Source organism: Trachymyrmex cornetzi, unplaced genomic scaffold (genome assembly GCF_001594075.2).
Source record: "Trachymyrmex cornetzi isolate Tcor2-1 unplaced genomic scaffold, Tcor1.1 scaffold299, whole genome shotgun sequence".
NCBI classification, from domain to species: domain Eukaryota; kingdom Metazoa; phylum Arthropoda; class Insecta; order Hymenoptera; family Formicidae; genus Trachymyrmex; species Trachymyrmex cornetzi.
Window position 1 is genome coordinate 1186301 of NW_017297680.1, and position 16422 is coordinate 1202722.

The following is a 16422-nucleotide window of genomic DNA, read 5'->3' on the forward strand; positions in this document are numbered from 1 at the left end:
TTTAAAAATAAGCCACTATTCCATATTAGTAGCCTATGCCATAATCTCTGATTTTACCCTAATTCATGCTTCAGAAGTTTAAACCTCACACAATTGCGAACAAGTGTAATAGCATTTTGTAACTAAGTAACGATTTGACTATAATCAACTTCGTCGTATTACATACAAAGGATAATGTTGATTGCGAGATCAATTAGTAATTATTAATTCAATCCCGGTTTTAAAGACGTCGTGAATTGTATGCGCTTAGGTATCTATAATGTGATAAAATCTATAGCTCATCGACACAACAAGTAGTCTCAGTAATACGTATATAATTAATTCGTGTTGCAGCAAACTGCAGAGAATTACTACGTCATTTCGATACGAGGATTACGTGTTGATGCATCGCCGATAACTATAAAGAAATGCAAAACATCAACTTACAGAAATTATATTTTATTTAATGAAACACTTTATTCTACTGAATGATAAAACTGTAAATAATAATGCTATAAAAATAATGTTAATATTATTTAATAATATAGAAATTTAAATCTTAAAATGGATATTGTCGTTAATTACTATTATTTTCAAACTTTTTATACTTTTTTGATACTAACATCAATTATTATCATAAATCATAATTTAAATTTCATAAATAAAGCATATAAAAGCATGTTTATTTCACATAACATTCTAAGTCAAAACGGAAGAAACGCCACAGATTAGTATGATTAACTGTATTTAACAATGATTGATTGAATTATTAATCACTTTAAATCCGATCAATGCGCAATTCATCCTGTACCATAAACACCTAATGCAAATTAAATGCTGGAAGATAATTATAACGCACAAATATTTGCATAATAAATAAAGAGATGAACATTATAACTACAGCGAATCTAAAATTTAATTGTAACGGTAGCGCTTTAATTTTAATATTCTATTCATTATTTCAAAAACTGCTTTACATTTGCATAATAAACAAGCAAATAAATTAACGATTAGACCAAAAAAATGAAATTTTGTTATATAAAAGCACAGAGATTTTAGATAAATTAGAAGAATGCTAACAGCGCGATGATTCTGCAAAATCGAACGTAAATTAGCCTGGAGGTGTAATCGATTTAAGGAAATACGAAGCAACTAGAAATGTTAAACCGATTGTATCGAAGGGACATGATTAATTTAAAGCGACTTCGCTACAAGCCGACTAGACCGGCGACGTACGTATCGCGAGGTCATTTATAGTCTAAAAGTGCTTTGTGTGCTTTGTGTGCAACGTGCATCGAAATCGATCGAATCGCAATATCGGTTTTCATCGACGATAGTCGCGAACGAATGTACTGGTCGACAGCGCGATGCATCATTAATTCAGTCTACCGGCAGGGTAAAAGGAATAGAAATGATGCACGCGATCGCAGTTCGAAATATCATACTCCGAAGATATATGCGTTTGTGCGCCCAGTGCATCTCCATTTAACGAAATCGTGTGTAATTTTGAAGTGATACGAGAATGAACAATACCATCGACCGTGATATCTGTGGTCGATACTAGAATTTGGGCGTTGTTAAACAGAATATACGTATGGACGCATTTGCAGAATTTATGGATCGAATATAGTCATAAATTAATTTCAAAATTTATGATGGAGGATATTTGTAAAATGCAATCTCTTCTCTTTTACAACAGTGACAATTATTGTAGAAATTTTTATTTCCATGATTCGTGCAGACATCTATCTTGCTCGTTTTAAGTTGTGACATCAAATAAAATGTTATGAAAGAACAATCTGAACAATATTCATAACCAAGAATTGATGATTACTCAATCGTTTGTGTAATTTAGTGTAATGGTTCATGAAAGTAATGCACAATTATCGAACCTCCATGAACTTGTACTTCATCACGTTAATTAAAGCGCTTTCGTGTGTTGACCATTACTACGAAGAATATAGATTCATTCTATTTCAATTTTTCTGATTTCTTCCGTGGTCGAGATCTCGCTTTGGATCTATATCTTCGTACATTTGTCTCCATTGTTTCCCATTAACTTTACGAATTTTATTTTACAGCAGCAAACAATGAAGTTGAATATATGTTTCGTTCGAAATAGATAAAATCTTTTTACTGCAACTCCTTGCTCTATTCAATATGACAGAAAACAAAAACAATTTTTGTTCTTTTAAGACCCTTTGTTTATCCGGAGGAAAACAATTTGCTGATTATTTAAAGCGAGATAAAATCAACATGCCAAAAAACTAAATTTTTCTTTATCTCTTATTATAAATATTATTAATAGACACGAGGAATATTCCAAAACATATATATCTAGTTTTATTTCTTCATTATTTCATTTTAAATTAATTAGAGATACATTAGAAAATAATTTCTTTTTTAATACTATTATATATTTTCTTAAAAGACATTTTTAAACAATTCTCTTAAAAAATTCATCAATTAAGTAATTAACAAGAGAACATCTCTTCTTTAAGCAAGAAAAGGTCGCATTTCGTGATCTCTACGCAAAAAATGACACGTCCCTCTAATTACGAGTGATATCGATCGTTGATGCACAACGGTGCAATGAAAATGATACGGGAGCTACAGGGAGTCACGTACACAACTGTGTCGTTAATAACGCCATTAGTCGAGACACCATCATGTTAGTAACTGACTAATAGCCAGCAAGAGACACTTCAGTCTCCTCTGCTTCCTCTTGACTCGACTCGCCCGTCTACATTATGCCAAACTTAACGTTGTTATCGTAAGAGATATACTCTTTTTTGTGTGACAGTCTCATCTTCTCTTTTATCATAATTGACTTATGATTGACGTTCAAATAGTTCTGCCTGAATTGTTGCAAGAACTAATTAATTATCTTTCAGAAATGTCAGGCTGTATAATATGTGTATAATACGTTTTTACAGAAATCTGAAATTATAATATGAAATATCAGACGCTTCAAAACGTTACTTCTTGAAATGTTTACAGCGTTTGTTAAAAATTTAATTTTTATCAGAATTGAATATTCCAGTAGTATCTCCAAATTTAGAAATGACAACCGTATTTCATTCCGTATTAGATGATAAATATATTACTGCAAAAATATTGTTATCTCTGTTACTTTTACATGCACATTCAGTTCACAAGTGACTAATATTTTATACATATAAAATAAAAACCCATCGTATTTTTCATCTAGCATTTACAAAATAGAAATACAAGAGCAAAGTTTTTCTGTGCAAACGTCTATTTTAACAATGTTTACAAAAAAAAAGATAAATTATATGATTTGCAGAAGAATATAATTAGAAGAAAGCACACATGTGTAATCCAGATTTGAAATTAGAGGTAAATCGCGGATCACGAGAGATATTTGTTGTGATAAAATATATTGTTTAACGAAACGAAATACATTAATTGATGGGATTCACATTTCTCTCTTAAGAAATAATCTCTTTTCACAAATTATAATGAGTCAATTATCCCTTACCAACGCTCATCAATACACAACGAGACTGATGAAATAAAAACTTTAAAAACACCCGAGATCGAATTATGTATTGATAAAATATTTATAAAGACAGATATTATGCATGAATGTTGATATTAAAATTATCGCTATTATACACATATAGAATATAATTCAATGTCAATCTATTTCAGTTAAAACTTAAGAACATTCAAGAAATAATGATAAAAACAAAATATGATATTTTAGTTATATAAATTAATTATTTTTATATAATTTATAAAATTTCTAGTTAAAACAAATTGGAAAAGATGTATTACAAGTTGAATTAGATACTTCGTTGATTTTTCTCTAATTTTTCAGTGAAAACAATTTAACTTTATTTTTTATTTTCTTTTGTTTTGCAAAAAAATTATACTGGTACCTACATAAAAGTTTCTCATAGTAAGGATTAACTAACAATTTTCATGCGAAGCTTTCACTTTTATGCCATCAGCTATTCGTGACAAAATCCTTCAGCTCTTATTCTGTAGAGAAGTGTCATTTCCGTCGTTGCTTTCTCTAAAATTAACGAAATTCTCTTTTTTTAAGCTTCTTGAGTAACTCATCTCGCCAAAGTTTGCCAAGGACGCGTTTAGTATTTCGTGCTCTTTCAGAAAAACTTGTTGTAGAGGGTAGCAAGATCGATGGGTATCCCAGTTGAAAGAACGAGGAATTTGTTCGTCGATTAAGGTTCCGCATTGCGTGCCAAACGAAAAACGTAAGGCATCTTGAAGACATGCCAATGGAAATTTAAAAATGTATAATCCAACATAATTTTCATATAATACGTCATGTATTTAAAAATTTGGATGTATATAATGGACTAATAATATTTTAAATGATAGAATACCTATATATCGATAGATGGTTAATTAAAAATACAGTTATTAATAAGATTCGATATCTTTTGCAATTATAGTTTTCGAAATTTTATTTCTTTGATATATTATCCACAAAAATCTAAAAAGAACGCAAATATATTACTTTAATATAATATTCAACTACAAATAAATGTAAGTCAATATACGTCGTTTTTTTTTTAATTTTAATTGTGTACCTAATACAATTCGCATTTAATTTTATATAAAACACTCATATATATAATTATACTGATAGAGAGAAAAAGGGAGAGAAAGGTTCCGGTACATATTCGACCACATGAATTATTCGCCGATCGAGAAACCTTTCAGTAGAACAAACTCGTTCGATCAACTGCGATATCAGTCACCATTATTCGCTTCAGCACAAAAATGGAGACTTACAGAGAATTTATTTTGCTGTTATGTCTTTTTGATTTTCACAACAGTCGCACATATACTTTATTATTCATTCTATTTCTAAAGTCGAGTAAAGAATTTGCAATACAATTACAAATTTTTAATCCTTATGCGTAAATACTTTAGAAGATAAATTTTCAAGAAAATATACAATCAGCTTGAATTTAAACGTAAAGTAATTCAATTATTCCCAAAAAATATTCAATTTACAATGAACTCCTTATATTTATTCTTACTTGAAAATTATCGATAACAAATAACGTTTTAATATAGAAGAAATTATTCCTAAGTATTCCAGTAAAAAATCTGTAATTAAAATTAAGCCCGACATTATTAAGAGATATTATATTATATTTGAAAAATAATAGACTTATGAACTTTGGTGTTTTGTATTTCAGTAAAAAAAAAAAGGTAGTTTCGTCTTTGTCAAGGTTTCTCTTGGAAATTTCATGTCGGAAGTCACGACACAGAACATCAACAGCGCGAATAAGAAATAGTACGGCAATGCTTTGAAGGATTTATCATATACTGTATTATTTGCTGTACCGACTGTATACATGGTATACGCATCGTAAAGCGGTAATGTACGGTTCCCTGAGGCCTTCGTTTTATGTCAGAAGCAAATAATACAGTACATTTGCCAGAAGACCCGGGAGTTGCGGCTTTCCACGGCGACCAGATAGATTCACATATTGACCCTGAACGATAGATACATTACAGAAGTTTTCAATAATTTAAGGTTAGAATTACGCAGATGACATTAATTAATGGACTCTGCTTGATTTAATGTCAAAGGTATAACTGCTATCAATCAACAAGAACTTTTCCGCTTCGCATTTTAACTCCTATGAATATATCATATTATGCTGTAATGTAAAATTGTAAAACATTAATATCTTTTTTACCATTTTCATTTTTGCCAGCGTGATTTATCGTTAAAATCATACACTGAGAAAAAAAGTTACTATTTCAAAAAAATATTAGTTGAGTCAACTAAATATAGGTAACGGTCATGGGCTGTCAAGCAAATGTTTGTTAATTCAAGCAAATAACATGTTTTAATTTATAAGATTTTATTAATTTAAATATATAAATATATTTTAACCAAATAATCATTACGAACTAAACGCATTTAATCAAGTTAACAACTTTTTTTCTCATTGTCAGTGTAGAAATATGATGCGCAATTATCATTTCATACATCTCTTTCATGTTTTATTTATTAAATTACAATGAAATTCCTCAATATATAGAAAACTCATTTATTGCATTGACTGTACCATTATATTTGCGCAGTTCTAAAATTGAGTATTTTCGAGATAATTGTGCCAATAAATAAATAACATTTATAAATTCTATAATAAACAATGTGTGCTCAGTACGTTATTTTGTGCTCAGTTTGTTATTATAGGCCCGCATGAGCGAGCATGTTGCGTGACGTGCGCTGCAAGTACGCACAGCGCAATTACAGTTTAATTAATATATTGGTTCACCACCCACCATCATCACCCTGATTACGCCAGGCTTGTGGCCCATTTGTCCTTCGGATAAAAGAAAAATATAAATGTATGCGCACCATACGTATTCTGAAATAATAATTAATTATTTGCCAAATAATATTTGGAGCTATCTCAGTATGCCGTTCGCGGTTGATTAACGCCTCGCGGACATAAGTCCTAATTAAGAGACGTTCAGATTAATCGTGGACTTTACAACCTCTCTTCGACCGAAAACTTCAACTTTCGTTGCGCAATTTTTTCGATTATTTCGGCAGAAGTCACCGAAGATAATTGAGTCATTGCAAGCTTAAACTCTTTCGACACGCAAAAAAATATATACAGATGCCGATATATTAAAAGTTAAACTTTGGTAGCTTACTCGTTCTCCACGTAAAATGCATTTTGAAGACAATTATATTTTGTGTTACATTCTTATGCATATAATTCTCAAAAATAGTTAACTAATACGTATAATTATATATTTAATTTTATAAACGTCAAAATCATATTACGTTGCATAAAATATAATTGAAAAAAATCGTAATTGTTACCGTTGTTCAGATATTAAAATACGGACATTACTAAGAGCATTAACAAGAAATGCCAAGGTTTATACACGCGATATCAAATCAGCGTGACACTAAGTAATTATGAGAATCTTTATATTATATTAACTATTTTTAGAGATGAGTATTCATTATATCTCAGTAGTTTAATAATCAAGAAAAACCTTTCAAGCATTCGTGACTGTTTCATTACATGAATAAAAAAACGTAATTCATGGTATCACGCATATCAAATGTTATATCTCACGAAACTGAGATTTACGATAATGCACAAGTAAACGAGACTCACGTTATTTTCTATATATTTTACAAATCCGTTAAATGGTGATATGTATACAAAAATTAATTTATTAGAAAATTTTAATTTTCTTTGATTTATTTAGAGACTAATAAAGATAAATAATATTTAATAAAAAACAAACAATACGTTAAAAACACGCAATACCATATGTTCGTCAACATATTTTGTTTTGATAAAACAAATTTTTCGCAAGTGCAGTTGTAAATATGCTTATCAGTCTTTCAGTACCATTAAGTAGTAAAAGCTGAATAATCGACTACTTCATGATAAGATTATTACAAGTTACAATGTTCTTATCGCATTACTTATGGTTTCTGCGATATTGGCTGTAGTAGAAAATGGATAACAATAACGAAACGAAATATTTGCTTGTGGGCGATATATGGAAATACATTTGACATATGTTACATTTTACAAGTAACGATGCAGTTTCGAAGTGGTGGCATACTTTTATCATTTCTGCGTTACGCAATTTGCCGGGGGAACGCGAGATTCTCACGTTTTCTTACGCTTTCTCCGCGCAACAGTAAAAACCAGTTGATCGTTCCACCCATTATTAACGTCCACCCGCTTTCTTCTCCTTGCATTATCTTTTCTCACCGCCATCTTCGGAATTATAAAATAACGAAAAATATTAACCTTTTTGCTAAACTTTTATCTTAAAGATGAATTAAATTTCCATCGGTAGAAATTTTTTTAATTACATTAAATAAGCTTTCATCTCTTTTCTTAAAAGAACAAAATTAATAAGATCTCAGAGAGAAAGAAAAATAATATTTCAACGTGTAAAGGAGTCTCAAAAGAAACGTATTACAGAAAAATAAATTTTAAGAGAAAAATAATACAGCAAAAAATTAAGAAACTAAAGATTGATAAAAATAGCTTTCATATGAATCATGCTCAAGATAATTATCAACACGTTTATAGATTAAAGAATAAGTCTAGGGTAAATTGGGTAAGACGGCCATCTTTAAAATGCAAAAAAAAACACATTTTAAGTTTGTTATCTTTAATAGTATTATATTGGTATCTATTGATGAACTTTCCGTATGACGAAAAAAAGATATATGTACCAATATAACACTATTAAAGATAACAAAAAATTAAAGTAGGTATTTTTTGTATTTTAAAATGGCCATCTTACTAATAAGTTTATTCTATTTTGAGGAGAAAAATCCACAACGTAGACAAATTGTTTGGTTTTCTCGAGTTATCTAGCGCCTCTCGATTCTCGTCTGTGCTACGTTGACAGTGTATTGTATTTATTTATAGTGCATACGTGCGCGTATCGCTCATTTGTCGGTCAGTCGCGGATACAACGGCGAGACAAAATGCAGATAAATACACATTCCGCGGTGGTACGTGCTTCACGTACATAAATAACGGACACCAGTTTTTCCGGTGATCGCGATTCCGAAACCGAAACCTGCGTGTCGCGTTCGCTCGTTGGCATTCGCGGATCGTTCGTTGTCTCATCGAGTGTTCAATGTTTTTCTGCAGAACGTTGTATGTTCCAGCGATATTCCTTGTTGATCGTAACAGATGACAACCGGTTGTCGAGATATGTATGCGTTTGTGTGAAGAAACGCGTGTAAAAACTATTTTCCGCGAGAGATGTATATTTAATTATAAATGAAAACTGTCTCACGACGCAAAGGTGTGAAGGTTCTTTTTTAAATCTTACAGAGATGCGATGTGCATTTTCACGAAAGATATACGACAGAATTTTGAAAATTTACGAAGAGCACTGAGAAGTTCACATATACACACGTGATTTTATTGTAATTACGAGCTACTGTATTATATATGCAGAAGTTTTGCGAAACTTCTTTTTACGTAACTTATTTACATTGTTGACTAGACACTCGCAATGATCAGCCTCCTCGATGTACGATGATGCATTTTTCAAATAACATGCATGTTCTTGCGCGTAAACATCTGTCATTGCGGCTAATTTTTCGACTTGGCGCGTTTCTCATGGAATGTGAATTTTTAAAGTTATTGAAAATTTACATGTGAATCTTATAAAAATTGACTATCAAGAAAACGCTAATATAATACTTAACAGGATTAAATTAAAGTTTTTAATAAAAAGAATAAACTGTAAATTAAAAAAATTTTTCAAGATATTTTTTTACACAAAAATAATATCTATTTATGTAAAATCGCAATTTATATATAGAAATGGAAATATAATTATCACAGAAGGGCAGAATATATTTTCATTTCCACATTAATATTGAAAAATATTATATGATTAAAATTTTAATATTAATCGTAATGGTATTTTAATTAATATTAGTATTAATAATAATTTAGTACATTACTCTAATATTATAATTAAACTTTAAAATTATTCACGTTTAATTTTAGACTGCCAACAGTTTATTTATTTCTCAATATTAGAGCACGATAATTAAAACCACGTTTTGATACGTTAGAATAATTGATATTGAAACATCAAAGTTATAATTAAAGGAGTACTAGAAACTACAGTGTACAATTCTGAATCCAGTATGCAGTTTGCGTGAATAATACAGGAATAGTTTGATAGGTTTGCATTGAACTAACTCGACTTATTCGACGCATTTGTAAGCGATGATGCGCGCAACTATTCCCTATACGCTTGTATAAGCAAATTGTTGAAGAAGGTCTCAGCACATGATATTACGGCAATGGGATTTGATTCCGCAAGGAAGTGACAAATTACGGCAAATTAATCGTCTTGGATTTTGATTCGCCAGTTTTTTACTATGTAGGTAAAAATTTAAGAAAAATTACAAATAATTTTAAGAGAATAAAAACAATAATTAAAAATTATGAATATTTCCGTAAATATTTATTTTTATAGAAAAGAAATATAAAAAAGTGGAATTTTCTAAAATTAAACAAACTCAATTATGAAAATTCTCTATCTATTTATCTATCTATCTATTCTCTATCTATCTACTTATTTATCTATCTATCTATTCTCTATCTATTTATACGCACTATCAGCCTGATAATAATTTTTTTATTAATACTTTCATGAAATTGTTCTTTTAATTTTTAGAAATTTTAATACTATATCTTTCAAGCAAAAGTATAACGTCTATGTTAAATATATTACTTATTATTAATACGTAACAATATAAATTTAAAAGATTGATAGAGTCGAGAAATGTAATGTCGTGATTCTTATTAGTTGTTTCTAGTTTGCCTATCTTCTCTCAGACGACACTATCGCTCACAATTCCCTTCACGTCGAAAGGACATTTTGAGTTTAATGTAACTTTGTCTATGCGGCAGCGAATGCGGATCTTGCATCTCGCCATTGCATTCATTGGCCTAGTTTGGACCGTACAATTGATCCACATACCGAGCACTTCGTGTCGAATCGCACTTCACTCTCTGGGTGCATCAGACGGCAGCAAGCGGCGCCTCGCGTGTCGCGAAGTACATAACATTGCGCCTTCCATTATTCCATCATCTATAAAAGATGAAAAATGGACTACCGCATATTATCGATATTTTGACTGTCGACTTTTACACCCGCAAAAATACTTACGATGTAGACGTAAAATTACAGCGCATGCTTCTCTAGACGGTAGAGTGAAGTTCTGACAAGTTGCACCGTCACGCAAAGGAAAGATTTAATCTTTACTAGGTAATAGTCACGCGACTCTTGTTAAAGTTAACGTTAAATATTATATTAATATATATGTATAATTAATAAATAAAGACGTATACTTTTTTCATTATCATCTAATTGTTTGTGTGCGAAAGTTTCAAAGGTCGTAAATTTAATTTTTGTAGATCAAACACTTTTCAGAATATGATATATAAGGATAATATATATAATAAATAATTGAGTAATAAGGCTCAATAAATTATAAATTACTATAACATTAGAGGGCTACAAGCCAAGAATTAAAATATAATTTATATTTTAAGTTTTGGCTTGTATAGCCCTCTAATGTTATAGTAATTTATAATATATATACTTTTTTCATCAAAGCTGTTAAGTTGCTTAATTTTTAACGTAAATAACTACATGATAACGTATTAAATTTAATATCACGCAAGATTCATTAAATATATTTTATTTAATCGTCTTCACTTCATAATGTAAAAAATATTCCCGATTTTGTCACATATGACACGAATGAAAAGAAACTTAGTCACTATTGTATTGAAGAGAATGTGAGCTCATCTTACACGTGTCGACAATTTTTTATCTTCTTCTGCTACGCTTTATTTCGGAGCAAGCAGTGACCTATGGAGCTGATTTGTTATTTAAATTTCATATTTTCGCATTTCAACATGTGACCACATCACCGACGAATCTCAATTGCAGATTGCTCGTCTTTGCCGTGAATAAACACGTATTTATACGTGACTCCGTGAGGATGTCATCGCTTGACTCCTCAAGATCAATTTAATATTTAATTATTATCTTAGTCACTACACAGTTCGTACAGCTGTTGATTTAATCTGAGAGCTTTATATAGCTTTATTTGACGTCGGAAGGAATTGATGAATGTTTTGCGTATATCGTGTGTATATTATAGAGTATAAATATTATTAAACACACACATACAAACACAAATAAATAAATACTATTTGTGAGATAGATATTTTGTTGTGTATTATGTATTTTCTAAGATTAATCGAGAATCTTAAGATACTAAGACAAGTATAATTGTTCCGTGAATAAAGCAATTCATAGAAAAAAGTGAAATGTAAATAATTTAATTAAACCCCCGATTTATCGTAATTAATATTTAATTTGATAGTATATTGGATGTTTGACTATTTTTTAATGAAAAATAGATTAAGTATATGCAAGTGCGATTAGTCATATAAACAGAATATATTCCCTTATTGGCAATAAACTGAAGGAATAAATTATTTTTCAATAAATAGAGTATATGAAATACAATTATAAATATATATTTATTGTTATTTCAATTGAGTGTGTGTGTGTGTGTACTTTGGTTTTAATAAGAGATGTTATTAAACAAAAAATTAAATGCAAAAATGCAAGAATAAACGAGGTCGTTTAAAGAACATCAGAATCTCTCGATTTTGAAATTCGATTTTCAGCATTTCCACGTGCCTCGTTATCAACGTAATGCAAATCAATAAATGAGCTGTTCATATATTAGATCACATGAGACTTCATCCGCAATGTCAAAGCTTATTTATTTATATATCGTTCGTGGCCATTTAAAGGAGCGTATCGGTGACGCTTTTTTCCGTTCCGTAATTATTTAATGACGTCAAGTATTATACCGATTATCTCGATAAACGATAATCCACTACCGCGCGTTGGCTGTCTGACATTTTGTTATTGAGCTAGAGCTCTGCACTTTTAAACAACGGCGCAGTAATATGAGGATAATTCTTTGATAAAAAATTTTATGAATTTTATAAATGGTATATGATATATAGTATAACCGGAAGTTTAAAGTATAACTGGAAGTTTAGTAATTTTAAAATTAAAGTAATTTTACTTATCGTAAAATTATCGTCGTTAAACAACCATGGGCATTATTAATAATACAATTTTTTATAATAGACTAGCACATCCCCTGTTGACGCGCTACGCGCGCGCTCCTCTATTTTACTCTCTTTCTTTGACATTATGAAATATAATATTACGAATCTGGATTCAAAATGTTTGAATAAGAAAAATGACCGAATCGTTATGGCGGTTTGAAAATTTGAAAATTTAGTGATTGAAACAATATGGCGGATGGAATTCTTTAGTTAAATACCATTAACAATTTTATAATACAATTATTTATTATCGAACGCTAATGTTACCATAGTACATGTTGCTTCCTTTTTTTTGGTTTTACGTTAGAGGAGAAAATCTTCGTACATCTTCTGCCAGGTGATGTTTCATTTGAACATCAACCCGACCAGAGGAAGACACCTTCCGCCCGAGCTAACCGGGTGTGTTGGATTTGTTCTTAAGTGCTTTCGAATAGTGAAATCGAATTTTTTTTTTAATTCGTTTGCTCACGATTGCTCTGTCGGAATTTTCGTTTTCTCACTCTTAGTTCAAAAGTTATACGAAATTTAAATTTTGGGGGTCAACTTCACGCTAGCACCCCAATATTAAAAAATCGTATATTTCTTTAGCATTCGTTTGCTCGTCGTTTGCTCACGATTGCTCAGTCGGAATTTTCGTTTGCTCACGCTTAGTTCAAAAGTTATACGAAATTTAAATTTTGGGGGGCAATTTCACGCTAGCCACGCAATATTAAAAAATCGAATATTTTTTTTGCATTCGTTTGCTCATCATTTACTCACGAATGCTCTCATTCGAACGGAATAAACGCAAAAATTTTTTTTTACGGATATAGGTAGCGCATAAATAGCGCATTATTCTATAATTTTTTCATTAAGATTTGGTTAAGTGGGGGGGGGCCAGCTAGGCAGACGTGACTTAAGGGTGAATATGACTGTCCGCTCCAAGAGAGAAGTGCCTTAAGTGTTGCAGTGCAAAAACCAAAAATGCCTGGAAATAGTAGCGCATAAATAGCGCATAAATCCTGTGTATTTAATTTTCCAAATAGGTTGTTTTTAACCGGTGCGGAGGCTGACTGACTGCCTACTCAGCCCCCCCCCCAAAAATTTTTTTTTAGCTAAACGGAATGAGCGCAATAATGTTTTTTGCAGATATGGGTAGCGCATAAATAGCGCATTATTCCAGAATTTTTTCATTAAGTCTTTGTTAAGTGGGCGGGACGGGGGGCCAGCTAAATAGACGTCTCTTAATGTCTGCCTAGCTGGCCCCTCCACTTAACCAAATCTTAATAGAAAAATTATGGAATAATGCGCTATTTATGCGCTACCCATATATGTAAAAGCAAATTTTTAGCTCATTCCGTTTGGTTAAAAAAAATTTTTTTGTTGGTGACTGAATAGGCAGTCAGCCCCCCACCCGTTAAAAACGACCGATTTGGAAAATTAAATACACAGGATTTATGCGCTATTTATGTGCTACTATTTCGAGGCATTTTTTATTTTTGCGCTGCAACCCTTAAGGCACTTCCCTCTTGGAGCGAACAGTCATATTTACTTAGTGCCCAAGCTCTTTTTCCCGCTCTACCTCTTAATTTTACCCTTTGTATTTCCTCCCTTACCATGCACTCTGGCGTCCTTCCCTAAAACCCACTTTATATATCTCTGCTGTATCCTCTCCACTCCCTCCCTCTCCTTTCATCCCCATATTTCCACTCCATAACTCATTATCGCCCAAATCAATGCATTAAATAATCAAATTCTCTTTTTCCAGTTCTCTCCAAATCTCTTCTTCCCTCCACACTTGTTCCTACAATGCCGCCGCCTTCCCCACCCTTTCCTTTACATACCCTTCCTTCCCGCCATTCTTCTGCAACGTATAACCTATATATTTAAATTTTCCTACCTCCTCTATCCCCTTTCTTTTCCATCTCCAATCCACCTTATTACTCCTTCCCCCTCCCTTCCTAAATCTCACTATTTTTGTTTTTTCCTTATTCAATTTTAATCCCTTCCTATCCACATAGCCTCTAATCTCTGTATCATGTTCCTCATGCTTCCCTCCTGCTCCGCTAGTAACACTATGTCATCCGCGTATATGCCAACTTATATATCTTCCTACCTCCCAAATTCACCTCCCCCCCCCATTTTACCTTTCCCATCTCCTCTTCCAGGTCCGCCGTCATTACATTTAATTACAGCGGACTCAGTGGGCACCCCTGTCTTACCCCTCTTACCGTCCAAAGACTTTCTCCTAATTCCCCCACCCCTGTTCTCACTTTCAAAAACCTCACGATACCAATTTTCACCGAAATCGGAAAACATTTAGGATTTCGGTAACATTTCCGTCCGTCATATTGGTTCAACCATTTGGAAATTCGAAATTTTTATCAGGATTTCGGAACGAGCAACCCCAAAAACTTCCGGATACGAAGCCACGTCGAAATCGGAGCATTCCAACACCCCTTTGAAAAGAGACTTCAAAAAAGCGTGACACGCCAATTTTAATATAGGAAAAAGTTATGTCATGATCAATTTCTTTATTATAAAAACTTACGAAAATTTTTAACTTTTTAAAGTGAAAACTTAAAATTTTCATTACAAATTGTTTTTTGAAAATGTTCCTAAGATTTTTGTTACTGAGTTATCGCAAAATAAGTAAAAGATTTGAAGAATGCATTTTAACTTTGAATACTTATAACTCCGTTAAAAATCATGGTATTGTGCAGTTCAAATAAATTCTGTCGACAAGAAATAGCGATGGAAAATGTTGCAATATATAAACGTTGTTACTATTGTTTCTAATGCTTCTATGACATAATTGTAAAAATAGATCTCAGATGAAAGAACAATTTTCTTCTTTTTCAGAGGTTCTGCGGTCGATAGTTCTCCCTCAAATTCACCTACTTCGAAGACGACAGGTGCTTCTGACACTGAACAATTATCGACGGATGCGCCAGGCCCGTCCAAAGTACTATCGAGTCCGGAGTATATCCAAGAAGTACGCAAAGACAGTGCATTGTACCTTGAAGAGGGTGAGGGTACGCTAAAGACTGTGACACAGACTACTACTGATGTTCTCCGAAGACAGAGCAGTGGCTATGTGAGCCGTCGAGATAGTTTGGAGGACAACAGAAGAAATTCCACGAGTGACACGCAACAGCAAGAGAAGGAGAGATACAAATCGAAATCAATAACTCTTGGAGCCTTGATTGAGGATCTTGCTGGTAGAAAAGAGGAGAACATTGAGGAGAACATTGAAAATATTAAGCCATCCGCAGAGACAGCGAAAGAGAGAATGCCAACGACAGAGATATATAGAAAAGTGTCGAGTTCCGACCTCGACATGCCCGACGTTGATGAGGCGAAGGAGGTCGTCAGAGAGAAAACTCTGCCCCGACAAAGGAGTTTCGAGACTCAGGAGATCACCGACGGACTGACGACACGTCTCAGTAAGTAAACTGAGTCACTGTTAATACGATCAAGTTAAATAAAGCGAAATTCTCTCTGTGGAATGCATAATTAGAGTCCTCCGGACAAATATCGTAGGAAAAATAATTTGACAAGACGGAAAATCAATCCAAAAAGTGTTCTTCTAATTTCATTATATATACATTATTTTAATATAGGTATATTACTTTCATTAAAAAAAAAACAGATTACTAGTTATATGATTTATGGCTGTTCTACAATGTGCTTTTTGTTTCCTGTTTCTTGCTGTTTGTCTCTTGCCTTCTTAATCAAAAAGGCAAGAGACAAACAG

General features: G+C 32.1%; 1 protein-coding gene across 3 annotated transcripts in view; it reads left to right on the forward strand.

The window, feature by feature from the left end:
• LOC108762431 (calcium/calmodulin-dependent protein kinase kinase 2) overlaps positions 1-16422 on the forward strand; it is a 71136-nt gene that overhangs the window by 34435 nt on the left and 20279 nt on the right. For all 3 annotated transcript variants that reach the window (XM_018509427.1, XM_018509429.1, XM_018509428.1), the window contains one exon: positions 15528-16111. In XM_018509427.1, the coding sequence (XP_018364929.1) occupies positions 15528-16111 (584 nt within the window). The remainder of the gene's footprint in view (positions 1-15527; positions 16112-16422) is intronic.